Source organism: Hippopotamus amphibius, chromosome 15 (genome assembly GCF_030028045.1).
Source record: "Hippopotamus amphibius kiboko isolate mHipAmp2 chromosome 15, mHipAmp2.hap2, whole genome shotgun sequence".
Classification (NCBI taxonomy): Eukaryota; Metazoa; Chordata; class Mammalia; order Artiodactyla; family Hippopotamidae; genus Hippopotamus; species Hippopotamus amphibius.
The window spans coordinates 26895783-26918853 of NC_080200.1; the positions used below are offsets into that span (position 1 = coordinate 26895783).

At 41.4% G+C, this 23071-nt stretch overlaps 1 protein-coding gene across 12 annotated transcripts in view; it reads right to left on the reverse strand.

The window, feature by feature from the left end:
• SNAP47 (synaptosome associated protein 47) overlaps positions 1-23071 on the reverse strand; it is a 102227-nt gene that overhangs the window by 19693 nt on the left and 59463 nt on the right. For 2 of the 12 annotated variants that reach the window (XR_009049157.1, XR_009049155.1), the window contains 2 exons: positions 4356-5201; positions 1861-2513 (listed from right to left, as the gene is read on the reverse strand). The exons of 3 other annotated variants lie outside the window; for them this stretch is intronic. Coding sequence is in view for 3 of the 9 variants with exons in the window: in XM_057708588.1 (XP_057564571.1) it covers positions 21627-21662 (36 nt within the window). In the remaining 6 variants the exon portion in view is untranslated. 7 more of the 12 variants (XR_009049153.1, XR_009049154.1, XR_009049156.1 and 4 more) reach the window with 7 other exon arrangements.

Consider the following 23071-nt stretch of genomic DNA (forward strand, 5'->3'; position numbering starts at 1 on the left):
ACAATACTGCTTTCCATTATTTTTACAATACTTAAGGAAACCTGTACGTTGATGGGGTTGATGAACACTGAGCACAGAGCCAGAGCCCACAGCTCCAACCCTGGGTTTGGGTCTCCACTCTGCCACTTTCTGGCACTGACCTTCAGCGAGGTAGAGCTGTTTGGAGACGACTTATTTGCTCTCTGGCCCTGCTCCAGGCCATAAGCAAGGAGACTGGCCACACAGCCCCAGGAGATGCACCTCTGGCGTACTGCTATTTCTAACCCATGGTGTGCTATTTCACCGATGCTGACAGCCTTGCTGGGAATGTTACCACATCTATGTGGAATTCCTGCAAACAGTAGCAGCACAGGGCAGAACCAGGGATCTGGGGCCTACAACTCAGATCTGAGTTCCAGCTCTCACCCAATCATTGTTTTCATTACCTTTCTGCATCCAAGTGTCTAAGTGCAGACTGAAGCTGGAAAAACAAAATTTAAAAAGAAAGGCAAAACCCTTTTTTGTCTATATGTTTGAAATATTTCACATACAAATACAAAAGGCAGAACAAAACACAGCACAAATAACCCAAGGTGATGAAGCAGTTATACAACATAACCCGGTGGGCCTACTGAGAAACGCTGGGAGACGGCCCTGGGAGCGCAGGCCCTGCGGTTCTGTGGAAGGGCGAAGACATCTGTGGGTGCAGACACGTGGAGGACACACAGAAATGCCATAAACACACAGTGATGCCACAGGGGAGGATGGCGCCCACAGCGTGGAGGGCTGCTCCAGCACGGCTAGACCAAGGGAGCTGACCAGGCTGGATGGCAGCCCCTTGCCCCATTTCTGAGACTCATGTCATACTTCATATAGTTTCATAAACTAGCTAAGAGCAGCATTGTATTACAATTCTATTGAGACTAGTTGCATTGTGAAATATAATTACATACTTACAGAACCTGGGTTTAAAAATTTAGTATCCTCAAGTTGACAACAAAAAGAAATGATTTTAAGAGAAATGTTAATGACCAACTACTTGCAATAAATGTTAATGCCTCTCCACTTTTAGGGAAAGTTTCAGATCATTGGTTATGTCAAGAAAAAGGAACTGCAGAATCTGAATTATTAAGATGAGCCCTTGGGGCCCTGTTTACTAACTCCCAGTAGATCAGCCTGTCTACAGATCCATTCCAATGTCTTAATCACATAGGGATGGATGTCAGTGGTGAACAGCCTGGGTCCTCAGAGGACCCCAAGTGCAATCTACTGATAACAGACCTTACTCCACACTGAAATCCAACCCCTACCCCCAGAGGTCCCACCAGGTGGGACAGGCAAGAAAGCTCTAGGTTCCATGGGTGGCATGGGACAATCCTTAGTGGTGCTACTGTCTGGGAAAGGAGGCCACACCTCAAGGAGAGTAAACTGTACCTGTGCGGTGTCTCAGAAGGCATGATAGTACCTGTGAGGTCAAATGACAGCAGCTCTGTGCTTAGAATCGAAAGGAATGCCTGACCACCTGGCCCACCACCCACTGCCTTGGAGAATTGCTTCGTCTGATTAACAAGAAACAGAATAAAGGCAGGAAGGTGGCCAGGAGGATAATAAGATCAACTCCTTCCCTAAGAATGGTGAGGCTCAAATGAGATCACAAATGTGAACAAGCTGTGAAAACTATAAAGTGCTGTGTAAGGTGCCGCCGCCAAGTCTTAGAATGCTCAGACTGAAGCAGCCCAGTAACTCACCCCCGCTTTCTGGAGGGGACATGGAGATGAGGCGAGCTGAGGTCATCCGCAGTTGTACGCAAGTTATACAGAGGCAGGATTTATCCCTCCCTCTCTCTTCAAACAAAGCATCATCACTGGGATCTTCGTCATGAGAAAGAAGAAAAAATCCTGATCCAAGTTAGCAGTCTCAGACACCACCTTTCTGCACCCTCTGGGAGCTGGTGGAAACTCCATCAGTTGAGTCACTTGAAAAACTGGACGGAGTTCTGGAAAGTATACTGTGGGGTCAGTCAGCTCTGGAGGGGATGGGCTGGATGACCTAATACAGGAGGTCTTTTCCATCTCTCATTTCTATGATCTCATATGGCTGAGGCCCAGACAGCATAATAAAAAAGTCACCACTCACCACTATGTTAGGCAGGTCCTTCCACGCTGTTCTCTCTGGTCAACTATTCCTTCCTCATTACCTCCATTTCAGTGTGATCATGAGACCGTTTCACCAGGAACTTACACAAAATGTCCCCTTTGTCACACACCTGCATCCAATGTGACACCCTTGAGGAGGTCTCTCTCCTATGTTGAGTGATCAGGCCACACAGACCCCATGGCTCTCTTTGCAACCTCTACATCCTTGTCAAGCACATCAAAATGTGGTCAAGTTTATTTTCAATTGAACTGTCTTTCAGGACCACCAGGTTCCGAACCGTACATAATCACTGTTTGCACGTGCCCTGATGGCAGGAGATGGGCTTTCAGCAAGGCAGCCACGTGTTCCCTTCAGTCCAGTTAGTCAACTGTCTTGTTCTGTTCCGATAACAACAGTGCACATAGAAAACCAGGACACAGAACTTAGAGGGAAAATAAAAGTCCTCCAAGATCCAAATCCAAATTAGTGCCTATCAGACAAGCACTGATGATAATATCGTGTGGCCTTTTCATCTCGCTTTCTCATCCCAACATCCATACACTCTCAGAGAAAAGTAAACCTGGGGATTAAAGTATACATACACACAGTTTTGTTTTCTGTTTTTTCATCCCCCAGTTATCCTAAATAAGGACAGGAGTTATGGAACCCCTGCAACGTGCCCTAACTATTCTCTGTTAACCCTCAATCTAACTCTGCCTCACAGATGAGGCCGAGAAGGGCTGGCGACTTGCTCAAGCTCCCAGGGTCCAGCTCCCAGTGCGGCCCTGACATGACCACTGCATGGACAACAGATGCCATGGCCATGACTCAGAAGTCACATCACTGAGACACTGAAAGAGACTGCATAAGACGCTTAAAAAATGCCTCTCATCAGGGATAGGCAGTCCATTCACACACCACAGAATCTGTGCCAGCTCTTAGAGCCCTGAGCGACTATGGAAAGATGTCCAGGTAGGGGAGAGTCATACTTGTAATTTCAAATTTTCTAATGAAAAGTAAACAGTGTAATTAACTTAATATATTTTATTTAAACCAACCAACCCAAAACATTATCATTTCAACATGAAGTTAACATAAACAATTATAAACGATTATTAATGAGATATTTTACATTCTGTTTTTATATGAAGTCCTAACAAGCTAGTGTGAACTTGGACCAACTGCTTTTTAAGTGCTCAGCAGCCACATGTAGCCAGTGGCTACTGTGCCAGGTAGTTCAGTGCCACATGATAGCACTTCCACCAAGGGCCACTTTGTGTGACGGATCCTGTGTGTCCTACACTTCCACTGGGCATCTTCCTCCACCTGACAGCACTCCCACAAAGGGGCACTTTGTGTGATTGACCTTGTGTGTCCTACCTTTCCATGGCCAACTTTCTCTAGAGGATGAATCAACTGCCTCTTTCCCAAAATGAAACTAGCAGAAGCAAGAACACCTACATTCCTCAGTCTGTGCTTAATAAGCACAGTAATAAAAGATACAACTTATTTTGTGAGCAACAACAGCTGACATGCCTACAAAAATTGAGCATTTTACTGAGTGTACAGTCCAAATAAAGGCTGGTTCCTGTTGAATTTCATTTGGAGAAGTTTCACTGAGATGATGGTCTTAAAAATAGCACTCATTCTATGCAGCCTGTTGAGACCCTTAGTTGGTCTGCCAAAACTGCACTTGAAATTAATTAATACCGCAAAAACATAAGCGAGATCTTTACAGCTACTAAGTCTGCAAAGGAAATTACCGAGTAAACCTTCAAACTACTAGTACCTCTGGAATATTGGTCCAGTGTCTTTTTCCTTTAAGAAAGGGATTGAAGTAATTAAATGGCATCGTGTGCATTCCATATAACATGGGATGGAAAGAATGGAGAATATGAAGTCTGGCCAAACCTTAAAAACAGTTGTTACTTCTGTGGCCCAGGATGACAAGCTGTCTAGTCATCAATGTATGATGTTGCCAGCCTCTGGAATATCAACTGGCCTCTCAGATGAGCCTTTGCTGGGCTCTGAGTCAAAGGCCAGGGTCAAAATGGACTCTTCCCCAAGTCTCCGCTCCACTAATAAATAAACCCAGCAGAGAGCCATCTTTCCAGCCACACGTGTACCTACACAGAAATTATCTGATTAATGGTGTATTGAGTTTTAGAAGAAACTAACTTTCATAAACTCCAAAGAACTATATAGTGCACATAACCACAAGTTAAGACATAAAAACGTACATGCCAATATCTCCGGGAGCAGCATCTTGAAAAAAAAACCACAGAAACACTCAGCGCTCTTCAGCTCAGGGGTCACAGGCACTCAACAAAGCCAGAACAGGAGGCTTGGTTTCCCACAGGCAGGATGCTGGGCTCACTCACCAGCGTCAGAAACCAGGAAGGGGGGCAACCGAGATGACTCAGGCAGGAAGTGGGAGGCACCACAAGGTCCCCAGGACAGGGGAGAAGTTACTGTCCTCCCTGGAAGAGGAAGACCTTCTGCTTTGGCCACATGCTACAGTGACCTTCATCTCCACAATGCCACAGACCTCGGAACAGTGGTACAGACACTGGGCTGATACAAGAGCAGATACGGAGACATTTTAGCCTTCCAACCATTCCATAAAAACAGAAAATAAATGATGGAGGGTGGGGTGGGGGGGACTCGAGGGGGGGAGCCAAGGAAGGGAGGGAATATGGGGATATGTGTATAAAAACAGATGATTGAACCTGGTGTACCCCCGAAAAAAATAAATAAATAAATAAATAAATAAAAGAAAAATTTAAACATAAAAAAATAAATAAATAAATAAATAAATAAATAAATGATGGAAAAACAGCTCATCCAGTAGAGGGGGTTCACTTACCAAAACCGATGTGTTTAACTATACATGCCTCACCCCAGCTCTCAAGGTGTGAAAGTCTGGGCATCAGGGGCCCCAAGCTCTGCTGTAAGCTGTGTCTCCACGGGGATCCTGAAGTGTCTAGGCTTACGCTTTCACTGGGTAAGGACATGGCACATGGAAGTACGGGCCTTCACGTGTCTAAAGCGTCTATACTATGCCAGTTGTTGCCTCAACGTATAGCCTGAAAAAAGAAAATGTTTTGCTCTACCTCATGATAAAACTCCAGGATTTAGAGTATTAGTATATTAATATTAAACACCTAAAGTGAGTTTAATATTAGACTATTTGCCTTGATCTTGTTATTAAACTGATCCACTGAAAAACTGAATTTTCTTGCAGTGAGAAACTAGCAACCATTTAAGAATAGAGCTGGGATAAATCAAGCTGTCTGCAGTTCTACCAGTTGGGGCTATTAACATGCTGTGGAGAAGGTAAAGAGGGAAAACTTGGCTCCCTCTCAGCCAAAGCTCTGGAGGCTGTAAAGAATATTCTAGGCTACAATCTGTCGCATTCAGCACTCACAGACCACCCCTGTGTCCCACCCTGTCCTCTCTGCTTCACACCCTGAGGCCCTGAGGATGATCTGTGGATGAACAGGGGCAGCACAGGGTTCTCTTTTAAGGAGCTCCCCCACCATGGAGCTCCCCTCCTCATGCCCGCTCTCAGTGCAGAGGGTGGAGGGGTTGAGCACAAACCTGCCTCATGCCCAGGGCTGTGTCTGTATGGCAAGACTCTGAGGGCTGAGTTTTCGGGGATCTGTTAGCCCTCACTCAAAGCTGCTGACTGACCTCCAGTTACAAACAGCCCCCATGGCCCACAGCAAAGATGGCCCCCCTAACGCAAGGTCTGGGCAGGGCAAGCACCTCCCAGGACTAGAGAGGGGTCCTGGGAACCAAGCTGCTATCAGACCATAAACAGAGCTTCCCATGACGAGAACCACGTTTTTAAGAGAGCAGGGGAATAGCTACCAAGTGAGATGCTCAATAAACTGAAGGTTCATCTTACATGCAGAGGTACATACCTCAGCAGGGACATTCTCAGAATATGAAGCAAACAGAAACTACATTAAGTGTGAGACTCTTCAGAGCTGACTGGGTCACAGACAGTTGGGGCCCCACTGATACATTTGTTTAGAGCTTGGTACGTGCCAGAATTCTGCTCCATGTAGTACAGGCCTCATCCTCACTTCAAACCCACGCAAGCCTCGAGGCAGGACCTGTTCTGTAAAAAGTGACAGAGGCACTTTTTCGGGGAAATGTGAAGCGTGCTGAAGGCCACATGGCTAGCGTGGCAAAGGCACTTACCGGTCACCAGAAGCCATGTTTCCAACAGTCAGTCCCCAGCCCTATGCTACAGATGGGATGGACAGACACATGCTGCCCAAGGCCACACAGCCTCCCAAACACTGTGTTCATGCATTCAGTCCAATTTCACATTTAAAAACTGCACGAAACCAACTTCCCAGCCTGAACCAAAAACCACCTAATATCTGTTAACTATTTTTAAAAGTTAATAAAAAGATGATGGTAGTGGATAAGGCATCCAGAGAGAAGATCAATAAGGAAACAGAAGACTTGAACAACACTATAGACTAACTGCACCCAACAGACGCACATGGAATATTCCACCCGAATCAGCAGAACCCACATTCATCTCAAGTGCACAAGGAACATCCTCTAGCACAGACCACATGGTAGGCCTCAAAATAAGCCTCAAACTTAAGATTGAAGTAATAAAAAGTACCTTCACAGTGAAATGAAACTGGAAATCTGGACAAAAAATTCACAAGTATGTAGAAATCAAACAACACACTCTTAAACAACCAGTGGGTCAGAGAGAGAAATTAATAAATCCTTTGAGATAAATGAAAACAAAACCACAACATACTAAAATACTAGCAAATTGAATCCAAGTAGGATTTGTCTCAGAATATAAGGGTGGTTCAGCCTTAGAAAAGCAATTAATATACTGCTTTATTAGAACAAAGAGAAAAAAAACACACATAATCAACTCAATTGATGGAGAAATGGCAATGAAAAAAACCAACATCTTTTCATGATAAAAACTCAGAAAACGAAAAACCTCAACGTGGTCCACAGATGCATTGGGAATGCACGGAAGGATGCAGTAATTCCCACAGAGAACCAGCTGAACACCAGCAGACGGCCTCGGACACCAGAAAGGACCGCGGGGAGCCCGACATAGCTGGTAGGGAGGCATCTACAAAGGCTCAAAGAGGGTGAAGCGGCGGAGCTGTGGCAGACGGAAGGGAGTGAGAAACATACGGAGGGTCCCCAGCGCAGCTCAGCGTTCCCGGAGCGAGAGATCGATCCGCGGCTGAACGGAGGGTCGGGGAGCGGGAGCGTGGGAACCGGAGAGCTGGTTCAGGGTGAGAAACATTGTTGCCGGTAGGGTGACGGACCGAGAGGACAGGAGGGAGGAGGTCCGCGGAGAGGAGTGCCTGCCCCTGAGAGCCGCCCGGCCATGATGGCGGCTGGAGGCTGCAGGCTCACGGGCGGGGGGGAGGAGCCGCGCGCATAGCCTCTCTCTCTCTTTCCACGCCTCTGCAACAGGCAGTGGAGAGATGCCCATGGGCCACCTAAGGCACTCAGGGATAACAAGCACCCTCAGGCACTTGGGCGGGGCTAGATTAAAACCCCTTGCAACACCAGCAGCAGGGAGGCTGCCAAGAGAAAAAACAACAACAACAACAGCAACAACAACAAAAAAAACCCGAGAGAGGCCCAACTCTAAGACTTTCTGTTTACACCTGAGCCACCGGCGTTCCTCTGCAACAGGCACCTCCAAGCCCGACTGAAACAACAGTGCGCCACTGCTCACTCACTCCCAGGAGAAGGAGCCACTATTGTACCCTCTCCCTCCCCACACACCGACGCTTACAGACAAACAATAAAGGAACCTCTGCTGGTCACAGAATAATGCAAAAAAACCTAAGGCAAGGAGAAGGACACTTACAGCTGAGACACTAAGGAAACAGAAATAGTAGTATCAATACCTATTGAACTGGTCCATTCTGGGATCAGTTCTGGATTCTTTTTTTTTTTTTCTCTCTCTCTCTCTCTCTTTTTTTTTTTTTTCCTTTATTAAATACGATCTTAGCCCTAAGGGATCTACAAGTTTTATAACATAATTTTTTTTTTTTTTAAGAGGATTATTTATTTTTTTTCTTCATAGTTGTGGTGCACGGGCTTAGTTGCTCCATGGCATGTGGAATCTTCCCAGACCAGGGCTCGAACCCGTGTCCCCTGCATTGGCAGGCGGATTCTCTACCACTGCGCCACCTAGGAAGTCCTAACATAATTTTTTAATGATATTTTTTATTCTTTTTTTTTTTTTTTGGCTTTTTATATACTTCTATATCTAGCTAAGTTTTTGGTAGTATGGACAATATATCTCTCATACTTTCCTTTCATCCCTATCTTTTATACATTTCTATTCCTTTCTTGTTATTTGCATATTTTCAACCACATTACGCTCTTCTGTTCCCCTTTCTTCCAGCCTTTTTAAGTTTATTTTATCTTAACATACTTATAAGCAACACTATCGGTCTGCTCAGACTCCTTGCTCTATTCTCCAGATGATGCACTGCCTTGGTATTTAATATCAGGCTTTTGTCTTTACCTTAGTTCTTAGTACAGTTGTCTAATTACATTCTGAGAATCTCCATTCTCTCTGGTGGTACTCTGGCTCTTTTCTATATTTGATCCTAGCTTACAATATCTCCCTGGATTAATGTTTCTATGTGTAAGGTGTTATTTCTTTGTTTGTTCGCTTTTGCTTTTGTCTCTGATTTGTTCTGTTTCAGTTGTCAATTTCTGTTGGGTTTCTCTTTGAATATCTGATAGCACACTGGGGTTCTGTCAGGTCTTTTTAGAGCCTTATATCCTAATGGGTTAAGTAATTGTGTGTCTTATACATGTATGTGTTTCCTAGACTTAATATTTGTTTAATCCAATACTTGGACATTAGTCTGAGGCTTGGACCGTCTTCTATAAACACCTCTATCGCCAGGACAAGCAACCCCAAAAGTTTGGACAACCATGAGGAAACAAAGAAACACCATGCAGGCAAAGGAGCAGGAAAAAAACCCACAAGACCAAATAAATGAGGAGGAAACAGGAAAAATGCCTGAAAAAGAATTTAGAGTAATGATAGTAAAAATGATACAAAATCTCAATAACAAAATAGAGAAAGTACAAGAAACAGTTCATAAGAACTCAGAAAAACAAACAGCAATGGATAACAAAATAACTGAAATTAAAAATACTCTAGATGCTATAACCAGCAGAATGACTGAGGCAGAAGAACGAATAAGTGAGTTGGAAGATAGAATGGGGGAAATAAACGCCACAGAGCAGGAAAAAGAAAAAAGAATAAAAAGAATAGAAGATAGTCTCAGAGACCTCAGTGATAACATTAAGTGTACCAACATTCGAATTATAGGCATCCCAGAAGAAGAAGAAAACAAGAAAGGGTCTGAGGAAATATTTGAAGAGGTTATAGTGGAAAACTTCCCCAATATGGGAAAGGAAATAATTAACCAAGTCCAAGAAGCACAGAGAGTCCCATACAGAATAAACCCAAGGAAAAATACACCAAGACACATATTAATCAAACTAATGACAATTAAACACAAAGAAAAAATATTAAAAGCAGCAAGAGAAAAGCAACAAATAACATATAAGGGAAAACCCATAAGGATAACAGCTGACCTTTCTACAGAAACTCTGCAGGCCAGAAGGGAGTGGCAGGATATACTGAAAGTCCTGAAAGAGAGAAACCTACAGCCAAGAATACTCTACCCAGCAAGAATCTCATTCAGATTTGAGGGAGAAATCAAAAGCTTTCCAGACAAGCAAAAGTTAAGAGAATTCAGCACCACCAAACCAGCCTTACAACAAGTGCTAAAGGAACTTCTCTAAGTAGGAAACACAAGAAAAGGAAAACACCTACAAATACAAACCCAAAACAATTCAGAAAATGGTAATTGGAACACACATGTCAATAATCACCTTAAATGTAAATGGATTAAATGCTCCAACCAAAAGACACAGATTAGCTGAATGGATACAAAAACAAGACCCTTCTATATGCTGCCTACAAGAAACCCACTTCAGACCAAGGGATACATATAGACTGAAAGTAAAGGGATGGAAAAAGATATTCCATGCAAATGGAAGTCAAAAGAAAGCTGGAGTAGCAATACTCATATCAGACAAATTAGACTTGAAAGTAAAGACTATTACAAGAGACAAGGAAGGACACTACATAATGATCAAGGGATCCATTCAAGAAGAACATATCACAATGGTAAATATCTATGCTCCCAACATAGGAGCACCTCAATACATAAGGCAAATGCTAACAGCTATAAAAGGGGACATCGACAGGAACACAATAATAGTGGGAGACTTGAACACCCCACTTACATCAATGGACAGATCATCCAAACAGAAAATAAAGACACACAAGCTTTAAATGACACATTAGACCATCTCGACTTAATTGATATTTATAGGACATTCCATCCAAAAACGACAGACTACACTTTCTTCTCAAGTGCACACGGAACATTTTCCAGGATAGATCACATCTTGGGTCACAAATCAAACCTCAGCAAATTCAAGAAAATTGAAATCATATCAAGCATCTTCTCAGACCACAACACCATGAGACTAGATATCAATTACAGGAAAAAAACCGCAAAAAATACAAACACATGGAGGCTAAACAATTCACTCTTAAACGACCAAGGAATCACTAAAGAAATCAAAGAGGAAATCAAAAAATATCTAGAAACAAATGACAATGAAAACACAACAACCTAAAACCTATGGGACGCAGCAAAAGCAGTTCTAAGAGGGAAGTTTATAGCAATACAGTCCTACCTTAAGGAACAAGAAAATTACCGAATAAACAACCTAACCTTACACCTAAAACAACTAGAGAAAGAAGAACAAAGAAACCCCAAAGTGAGCAGAAGGAAAGAAATCATAAAGATCAGAGCAGAAATAAACGAAAAAGAAAGGAAGGAAACCATAGCAAAAATAAATGAAACTAAAAGCTGGTTCTTTGAGAAGATTAACAAAATTGATAAACCATTAGCCAGACTCATCAAGAAAAAAAGGGAGAAGATGTAAATCAACAGAATTAGAAATGAAAAAGGAGAAGTAACTATGGACACCTCAGAAATACAAAACATCATGAGAGACTACTACAAGCAACTATATGCCAATCAATTGGATAACCAGGAAATGGATACATTCTTAGAAAAATACAATCTTCCAAGACTGAACCAGGAAGAAATAGAAACCATGAACAGACCAATCACAAGTACGGAAATTGAGGCAGTGATTAAAAATCTCACAACAAACAAAAGCCCAGGACCAGATGGGTTCACGGGCGAATTCTATCAAACATTTCGAGAAGAGCTAACACCTATCCTTCTCAAACTCTTCCAAAATACTGCAGAAGGTGGAACACTCCCAAACTCATTCTACGAGGCTACCATCACCCTGATACCAAAACCAGGCAAAGATGTCACAAAAAAAGAAAACTACAGACCAATATCACTGATGAATATAGATGCAAAAATCCTCAACAAAATACTAGCTAACAGACTGCAACAGCACATTAAAAAAATCATACACCATGATCAAGTGGGGTTTATCCCTGGGATGCAAGGATTTTTCAATATACGCAAATCAATTAACATGATACATCATATCAACAAATTGAAGGATAAAAACCATATGATCATCTCAATAGATGCAGAAAAAGCTTTTGACAAAATTCAACATCCATTTATGATAAAAGCTCTCCAGAAAATGGGCATACAAGGAAATTACCTCAACATAATAAAAGCCATATATGAAAAACCAAAAGCCAACATCATTCTCAATGGGGAAAAACTGGAAGAATTCCCTCTAAGAACAGGAACAAGACAAGGGTGTCCACTCTCACCACTATTATTCAACGTAGTTTTGGAAGTTTTAGCCACAGCAATCAGAGAAGAAAAAGAAATAAAAGGAATCCAAATTGGAAAAGAAGAAGTAAAATTGTCACTCTTTGCAGATGACATGATATTATATATAGAAAACCCTAAAGACTACCAGAAAACTGCTAGCACTCATTGATGAGTTTAGTAAAGTAGCAGGATACAAAATTAATGCACAGAAATCTCTTGCATTCCTATACACTAACAATGAAAGAACAGAAAGAGAAATTAAGGAAACTCTCCCATTCACCATTGCAACAAAAAGAATAAAATACCTAGAATAAACCTGCCTAAGGAGGCAAAAGATCTGTATGCAGAAAACTTTAAGACATTGATGAAAGAAATCAAAGACGACACAAACAGATGGAGGGACATACCATGTTCCTGGATTGGAAGAATCAACATCGTGAAAATGACTGTACTACACAAAGCAATTTACAGATTCAATGCAATCCCGATCAAATTACCAATGGCATTTCTCACAGAACTAGAGCAAGAAATCTTACGATTTGTATGGAAACGCAAAAGACCCCGAATAGCCAAAGCAATCTTGAGAAGGAAAAATGGAGTTGGTGGAATCAGGCTTCCTGACTTCAAACTATACTACAAGGCCATAGTGATCAAGACAGTATGGTACTGGCACAAAAACAGAAAGGAAGATCAATGGAATAGAATAGAGAACTCAGAGGTAAGCCCAAACACATATGGGCACCTTATCTTTGACAAAGGAGGCAAGAATATACAATGGAAAAAAGACAGCCTCTTCAAGAAGTGCTGCTGGGAAAATTGGACAGCAACATGTAAAAGAATGAAATTAGAACACTTCCTAACACCATACACAAAAATAAACTCCAAATGGATTAAAGACCTACATGTAAGGCCAGACACTATAAAACTCCTAGAGGAAAACATAGGCAGAACACTCTTTGACATCCATCAAAGCAACATCCTTTTTGACCCACCTCCTAGAATCATGGAAATAAAATCAAGAATAAACAAATGGGACCTCATGAAACTTAAAAGATTTTGCACAGCGAAAGAAACCATAAACAAGACTAAAAGGCAATCCTCAGAATGGGAAAAAATAATTGCCTATGAAACAACAGACAAAGGATTAACCTCCAAAATATACAAGCAGCTCATGAAGCTTCATACCAAAAAAGCAAATAAACCAATCCACAAATGGGCAGAAGACCTAAATAGACATTTCTCCAAAGAAGACATTCAGATGGCCAACAAACACATGAAAAGATGCTCAACATCACTAATCATCAGAGAAATGCAAGTCAAAGCCACAATGAGGTATCACCTCACACCAATCAGAATGGCCATCATCACAAAGTCTGGAAACAACAAATGTTGGAGAGGGTGTGGAGAAAAGGGAACTCTCCTGCACTGTTGGTGGGACTGTAAGTTGGTACAGCCACTATGGAAAACAATTTGGAGGTTCCTTAAAAAACTACAAATAGAACTACCATATGATCCAGTAATCCCACTCCTGAGCATATACCCAAAGAAAACCATAATCCCAAAAGAAACTTGTACCATAATGTTTATTGCAGCACTCTTTACAATAGCCAGGACATGGAAGCAACCTAAATGCCCATCAACAAATGAATGGATACAGAAGATGTGGCATATATACACAATGGAATATTACTCAGCTATAAAAAGGGATGAGATGGAGCTATATGTAATGAGGTGGATAGAATTATAATCTGTCATACAGAGTGAAGTAAGTCAGAAAGAGAAGGACAAATATTGTATGCTAACTCACATATACGGAATCTAAAAATGGTACTGATGAACTCAGTGACAAGAACAAGGACGCAGATGCAGAGAATGGACTGGAGAACTCGAGGTATGGGAGGGGGCGGGGGGTGAAGGGGAAACTGAGACGAAGCGAGAGAGTAGCACAGACACAGATATACTACCAACTGCAAAATAGATAGTCAGTGGGAAGTTGTTGTATAACAAAGGGAGTCCAACTCGAGGATGGAAGATGCCTTAGAGGACTGGGGCGGGGAGGGCGGGGGGGACTCGAGGAGGGGGGAGTCAAGGAAGGGAGGGAATACGGGGATATGTGTATAAAAACAGATGATTGAACTTGGTGTACCCCCCCCCCCAAAAAAAAAAAAAAAAAGAACTATTCAAAAAAAAAAACTCAGAAAACTAGGATTAGAAGAGAACTTATTCAACATGATAAAAGGCACCTAATCTATCCTTCTGAAACCATTCCAAAAAACTGTAGAGGAAGGAATACTCCCAAACTAATTCTATGAGGCCATCATTACCCTGATACCAAAAGCAGACAAAGATACCACAAAAAAGGAAAATTACAGGCCAATATCACTAATGAACATAGACCTAAAAATCCTCAACAAAATACTAGCAAACTGAATCCAACAGCACATTAAAAGGATCATACACCATGGTCAAGTGGGATTTATCCCAGGAATGCAAGGATTTTTCACTACAGCAAATCAATCAATGTGATAAACCACATCAACAAACTGAAGAATAAAAACCATATGATCATCTTAATAGATGCAGAAAAAGCTTCTGACAAAATTCAACACCTATTCATGATAAAAACTCTCCATAAAGTAGGCACAGAGAGAACATACCTTAACATAATAAAGCTCATATATGACAAACCCACACCCATCATACACAACAGTGAAAAGCTGAAAGCATTTCCTCTAAGATCAGGAACAAGACAAAAGACGTCCACTCTCGCCACTTTTATTCAATGTAGTTTTGGAAGTCCCAGACACAGCAATCAGAGAAGAAAAACAAACAAAAGGAATCCAAATTAGAAAAGAAGAGCAAAACTGTCACTGTTTGCAGATGACATGACACTATACATATCAAATCCTAAAGAGCTACCAGAAAACTACTAGAGCTCATCAATAAATTTGGTAAAGTTTCAGGATACAAAATTAATACACAGAAATCTTTTGCATTCCTATATACTAACAACAAAAGATCAGAAAGATAAATTAAGGAAACAATCCCATTTGCCATTGCATCAAAAAGAATAAAATACCTAGGAATAAACCTATCTGAGACAAAATACCTGTACTCTGAAAATTATATGATGCTGATGAGAGAAACTGAAGATGATACAAATAGACAGAAAGATACACCATGTTCTTCGATTGGAAGAATCAATATTGTCAAAATGACTACACTACCCCAGGCAACCTGCAGATTCAATGTAATCCCTGTCAAATTACCAATGGCATTTTTCACAGAACTAGAACACAAAAAATCTTAAAATTTGTATGGAGACACAAAAGACCATGAATAGCCAAAGCTATCCTGAGAAAGAAAAAATGGAGCTGCAGGAACCAAGCTCCCTGACTTCAGACTATACTACAAAGCAACAGTCATCAAAATAGTATGGTGCTGGCACAAAAACAGAAATGGAACAGGATAGAAAGCTCAGAAATGAACCCACGCACCTATAGTCAATTAATCTACAACAAAGGAAATAAGACTATACAATGAAGGAAAGACAATCTCTTCAATAACTGGTGCTAGGAAAACTGGTCAGCTACGTGAAGAAAAATGAAATTAGAATATTCTTTTAACACCATACACAAAAATAAACTTGGAAAACACAGGCAGAACACTCTTTGAAATAAATTGCAGCAATATCTCTTTCAAGCTGTCTCCTAGAATAATGAAAATAAAAGAAAAAATAAACAAATGAGACCTAGTTAAACTCAAAAGTTTTTGCACAAACAAAGGAAACCATAGACAAAATGAAAAAAGCCACAGAATGGGAGAAAATATTTGCAAATAATGTGACCAACAAGGGATTAGTCTGCAAAATTTACAAACAGTTCATGCAGCTCAATATCAAAAAAACAAACAACCCAATCAAAAAATGGACAGAAGACCTAGATAGACATTTTTCCAAAGAAGACATACAGATGGCAAAAAAAGGACATGAAAAGATGCTCAACATCACTAATTATTAGAGAAATGCAAATCAAAACTACAATGAGGTATCTCACACCGGTTAGAATGGCCATCATCAAAAAATCTTGGAAGCAATCTAAAGGCCCATCAAGAGATGAATTGATAAAGAAGATGTGGCACATATATTCGGTGGAATATTATTCAACCATTAAAAGGAATGAAACTGGGTTATTTGCAGTGAGGTGGATGGACCTAGAGTCTGTCATACAGAGTGAAGTAAGCCAGAAAGAGAAAAACAAATATCATATGCTAATACATATATATGGAATCTAAAAAAATGGTACTGATGAACTCAGTGGCAGGGCAAGACTAAAGATGCAGATATAGAGAATGGACTTGACACCAGGGTGGGGGGAGGGGACAAAGGGGAAGCTGGGACGAAGTGAAAGAGTAGCACTGACATATATGCACTACCAAATGTAAAACAGATAGCTAGTGGAAAGCTGCAACATAACATAGGGAGATCAACTCAATGATTGGTAATGAAGTAGAAGGCTGGGATAAGGAGGGTGGGAAGGAGTTGCAGGAAGGAGGGGACATGGGGACATATGTATAAATACAGCTGATTCACTTTGTTGTACAGCAGAAACTGGCACAACAGTGTAAAGCAATTATATTCCAAAAAAGAGCTAAAAAAATAAATCTATGAACAATAAATGCTAGAGAGGGTATGGAGCAACGGGAACCCTCCTACACTGTTGGTGGGAATGTAAATTGGTACAGCCATTATGGAGAACAGTATGGAGGTTCCTTAAAAAACTAAAAATAGAACTACCATATGATCCAGCAATCACACCCCTGAGCATATATCCAGAGAAAACCATAATTCGAAAAGACACATGCACCCTAATGTTCACTGCAGCATTACAATAGCCTGGACATGGAAGCAACCTAAATGTCCATCAACAGAGGGATAAAGATGGGGTACATATATACAATGAAATATTACTCAGCCATTGAAAAGAATGAAATAATGCCATTTGCAGAAACACAGATGAACCTGGAGATTATCATACTAAATGAAGTAAGTCAGACAGAAAAAGAGAAATATCATATGATATCACTTATATGCAAACCCCCTCCCAAAATGATACAAATGAACTTATTTACAAAACAGAAACACACTTACAGACTTAAAGACTTAGAAACAGACTCACAGACTTAAAGAATGAACTCATGGTTACTGGGGGGGTGGGGGGGGCGGGATAGACTGGGAGTTTGGGCTTCAAATGTACAATAGATAACCAACATGTACAGTAGATAACCAACAAGGACCCACTGTATAGCACAGGGAACTCTGCTCAATATTCTGTAAGAAGCTAAATGGGAAATGAATTTGAAAAAGAGTAGATACATGTATATGTATAATTGAATCACTTTGCTATACACCTGAGACTAACACAACATTGTTAACTATGCTCCAATATAAAATAAAATTAAAAAAAAAGAAACTAGTAGACATGACTTGAAGATATGATAGACAGATGGGAATCATAATGAAATATAAATGGAATACAATGGAGCAGATAAATGAAATGTTGAAAACATATGTAATGATTAGAAACAGAAAAGCCTGTAATAAAGTAAAAATTTAAAATACTTAAGAAAAGAGGCACTTATGAAAAATTCAACTAATAGGATACTCAATGCGGAAAGACTGAAAGCCCTCCTCCTAAGATCAGGAAAAGACAAGAATGCCTACTTTCACCACTGCTACACAGTACTGCTAGGCACTGGAAATCCTAGACAGAGCAAGTAGGCAAGAAAAAGAAATAAAAGGCATCCAAACTGGAAAAGAAGAAGTAAAACTATCTCTATTTTCATATGGCTTGATCCTATATATAGAATATCCCAAAGAATCCACAAGAAAGCTAGAAGAACTAATTAACAAATTTAGCAAAGTTACAGGATACAAGATCAACACACAAAAATCAGTTGTGTTTCTATACAGCAGCAATGAAGAATCAGAAAAAGAAATTAAGAAAATAATCTCATTTATAATAGCACCCAAAAGAATAAAATACCTAGGAATAAATTTAACCATGGAGATAAAAGACTAAAAATTATAAATCATGATTACCTAAATAAATAAAAGACACCTTGTGTTCCTGGACTGAAAAAAGACAATATTGGCAAGAGGGCAATACTCCTCAAAGTGATATACAGATTCAAAGTAATCCTTCTCAAATTTCCAACAGCACCCTCCCCGGAAATGGAAAAGCTAACCCTCAAATTCATATAGAATTGCAAGGGGCCCTAAACAGTCAAAACAAGTTGAAAAAGAAGAATGAAACTGAACTCACACTTCCCAGTTTTAAACCTTAGTTGTAATAATAGAAACCAAAATTATAGTAATAAAAACAGCTTAGTACTGGCATAAGCATAGACATATACAGACTAATGGAATAGAACAGAGAGTCCTCAAATCAACAGATTTTTGACAAGGGTGCCAAGTCTATTCAATGGAGAAAGAACAGTCTGTTCAGCAAGTGGTGCTAGGACAACTGGATAGCCACATGCAAAAGAGTGAAGCTGGACCCTTAACTCCAACCCTTACCTCCTTATCTATTCTATTTGATGGTTAGAATAATTTTTAAATTTTCAAAAAAGAAAATAAGTGTTGGCAGGGATGTGGAAAAACTGGAATCCTCATACACTGCTGGTGAGAATGTAAAATGGTATAGCTGCTAAGGAGATAATTTGGCAGCTCATCAAAAAGCTAAACACAGAATTATTCTATAACAGTAATTTCACTCTTAGGTATATGTCCAAAAGAGCTTAAAGCAGGGACTCAGATACTCGTGCATAAATGTCCTTGGTAACAGCATTCACAACAGCCAAAAGGTGGAAATAATCCAAGTGTCCATCAGTGATGAATGGATAAACAAAATATGTTTTTTCCATACAATAGAATATTAACCTATAAAAAAGAAAATAAGTACCGATTCATGCTACAAGATGGATCAGCCTTGAAAACATTACGCTAAGTGAAAAAAGCCAGCCGCAAAAGGATTACACTTACAGGAGGTTCCTAGAATAGGCCAATTCATAGAGACAGAGAGATTAGAGGTTACCAGGGTCTGCAGGGAGGCGAAATGTGGAGTTACTGCTTCACAGTAACAGAGTTTCCGCTGAGGTGATAAAAGAACTTTGGAAATAAAACAGATAGTGGTGATGGTTGCACAACATTTTGAATGTAATCAATGCTATTAAATTTTAGACTTACAACAGTTAAAATGGCAAGATTTTACTCTATATACTTTACCACAATGAAAAACATGTTTATAATATATATAACCTTCCACAGTCAGGCATTCAATAACAATATAATCAAACACCTGATTTTAAGACTTGAGGTTCATTTAAAAGCTAACCAAGAACACAGGAAAATGTTCCAAAGGGGGAACAAGTCATTCCTTCCCCCCGGCTGAAATGCCTGAGCATCTGTTTCTTGCCCCCTGGCATTCCACCTTCTGCACAGCCAAGCAGCTGCCCTAGAAGTTGTTCACTGAGATGCTGGAATCCTGTCCTTGGCACAATATCTTAGAGTTTTTTATCTGACAGCTTCCTCCCTTTCCACAGTTCCCAGGGGCAGTGGAAGGGACAGAATACATCCTCAAGATTCATCTTCATGGGTATCTGGACCCGAAGGGCAGACACCCACTCCTTGCAGCTCAGGTTTATACCACGGCCTCTATGTTAGGGAGATTCAGTGTGCCCATATGAGCCTTCTCTGTCAACTGCAGAGGACACACAGCCACATGCTTTGACAGGCCCTCCCACTCTGAACAACCACTGCCACAGACAACATATGGGCCTCTGCTAGAGTGGTGACCACATCCAACATAATGGGAGTTCTGAGCTGCTGTGGAGAAGAGCTGGTTGTCCCAGGCAATTACAGAGGGCAGCAGTGGGAGGCACATGGAACCACAGCAGGCAGGGCTGGGCTAGGGGTGGGAGCACCACGTGTCTGTCCCCTGTCTGTCAAAGCAGTGCTCATGGTTACCAGTGACCTAGTTAACCAAGAGAAGAGACAGGAAAACCATGAACGAATATTTAAAAGTGAGGCGTGACATTTTTCTGTAACTCAGCTTTCATTTCATTGCAGTACATTCTACATTAGACGGCAGGTACTAGAATACCCTACAAGTCAGTGCCCTTGCTTTTCAGAGGTGGAGACTGAGGCCAGGGGAGACAGCCAGCCTTCCCAGGACTACAGAGCCAACAGGCAGGGCTGAGACCAGCACCAGGATGCCAGGTTCCTAGGCCAGGGCTCATCCAAGGACATAAGACCTCTTATTGAAATGTCCACTGTGTGTGGACGTCAAAAGTTACTAGGCACCTTTTCCTGGTTATCAAGGCTCTTCTTATGATTTAACATTTAGAAATGGCATAGGATATGATGTCAGAAACATTTAATAATAATTCACAATTAGAGTAACAAATATTTAAATAAATAGCCTAGCTCATTGCTAATACCCAGGCTGGTATCAAAGCCATAAATAAAAACACTAACCATCTAACTTTGCCCCATAACTAATGAATGAAATGATACAGTCTGAAAGAGATTCAGAAAGCAGCAGAGGACAATAAGAGAACCTGAGGAGAATGGGTAAAAATCTGAAATTATCTCATCACTCCTTGCTCAAAAAACTTTCAATGAGTCCAAACTGCTTACAGGACAAAATCCAGACTCCCTTGCCTGGCATGAAGGTACTGATATGTGAGGACATGTCCAGCTGTCTGTCCCCAGGCCCTTCCACAGAGCCCACTCCAACAAAGGTGTCTGCGTGCCCTCCCAGCACTGGCCAGCGGTCCTATAGATGGCATGCATTGCCCTTGCCTTTCTACTTTTGAGGGTCTACCAGTTTCACCATCCCCTGTCGTTCCTAAAAAGTATCAGTTCTGGAACCTGCATTCCTGAAGTGCAGTCTAGTCCACTGCCACAACTGACGCGAAGCACCGTGGACACCACCCTTCGCTTATTATCTCGTGACTCTGTTCTGACAATTATCCAAGAAAACCCACATCTGCTGTCTTCTCCAACACTGAAGCCAGGGCTACATAATTCACTGATTCAGAATTTATACATAAATTCAGAATTTACATATATATACATTTATATATATAAATAAGAAGGACATTAATTTCTTAAGAGTGTTTCACAGCAAATAGAGAACCACAGCATCATTTCTGGCCTAGAATTATTTCAGGAAAGATCCAGTGAATTGCCAGTGCAGATACATGTGGAACTTGGCTCTGCTAAGCAACACAGAGACAAAAGCACTGGGCCTCACTCATCTCTCTAACGCAGGCATCCGCAGGGCTGCCTTTTCAATAAACTCTTCTCCTCATGCCAGCTGATTAGCTAAGTTTTCCAGTAAATGAACTTTCTGACTGAACTGAATCACCCCAGTTTTTAATTTTTGTGTTTTGCATTTATTGTTTATTAAGATACCACATACTGTAGACAGACTAAATGCCCGAATATAATCAAACAGAAAGTTCAAAACTAGGAGCTAAAAACCCGCCATGAATCCACACTCTGTGCAGCCCTCTTTATGGGAAATGATGAGAGCATCCGGTGCAAGTCTTCCTTCACTGCTGTTCCCGGTGCCAGGGCTGTTGCAGAGCCTAATAAACCATGAGACCAGACCTGGGTCAGCTTTTCATTCTGATTCCTTCTTGGTGAAAGAGGAAGGCAGGATGAAAAAACATCAAATATAGGACAAGACAGAGAAGTGAAGATTAAGAAGTTAAGAAGAAACTTCATGTAAAATTGCAATGTCCTCAGGGCAGAGTCACGCCGCTTTTCGTTTTATCACTTCCAAATGTCGTATCAAATATATGGTAGCCACAGACTTAGTCACGAAAGAGCAGGAGTTCTGAGGCAGGAAAGGTTAGCACATCAGACATTGGAAATGATTTGAGGGACTCTGCCAAACCTATCCGAGGGACTCTGATTCCTCTCCCAGCCTCCTCCACCACGTGCCCTCCCACAGCGGATGGTGGACAGCCACAGCTACGCAGCAGATGGGGCCTGACTGCAGCCCACGGGCCTGCTCCAGGGGCCCAGCACAGAGGGAGCTGGCACACTGCCCTGAGCACGGCTGCTCCCTGAGGAAATCACGGCAGATCTTCTCTCTAGCACCCCAATGGCAGTTTAAGTCCCCAAAACCCATTTCCACGTAATGACTTTAATAGCATCTGCAACAGAAACCACAGATGAATGGAGGGAGATTTTCTTGCATTTTTGTTTTCCCCAGAAATTTAACTCATTCTTACCTATGCTTAAGCCTCAACTACACAGCTCAGAATTCTTCTCTAAACATGAAACATGTGTCTTACCTCAAAAAGACAATCTCTTATGAAACTATGTTCTCCCTTCAGGGAAGGAAAATGAGAGGCAGCTGACCAGCGCAAAGCCCTGCCCCTCCTGTGGGTACTCCCAGACTAACTGCTCAGGGATCACCACGTCCTCTGCCCTGAAGCCAGCATCCTGATTCATGACCATGGCATCTCCTGTTCCCAGCATGGATGGAGACAGGGCTCACCAAGGCTTATTGATGACAGTCAGGACCAACCACAGAGACACACACTTTCATGGGGAAGAGTGGTGACATCAGTGGCCACTGAGGAATCTTATTCTACTCATAGCTGTTGGTGCATTCATCCTGACCTCTCCCATTCTATCACAGCTTTTAGGGGAAGGGCACATTGTACATGGTAGTAGAGATTGGTTATGTGAAATTAGAAGGGCCCTCTCAAACAAATGGCCACCACTAGAATTAAGAGATAAAATTTCTACATTTCCCATGAAAAAGCCGTGTTCTTGCTTCAGCCTCAACACAACTGTGAGACACAGAAGAGCTCATCTCAGCCACAGACACCTTCGTGGGCGGGTGGAAGAGGAGGGTCCCAGATCCTACCAGCCTGAGGCCTACGTGCACTCTTACCCACTTTCATGAGAACAGGTTAGTTTGTCTGTATAGTACAAGGATTTCTCCAGCCCCAAGGTAGACAAGATCTGTAGTGTTCTGGAG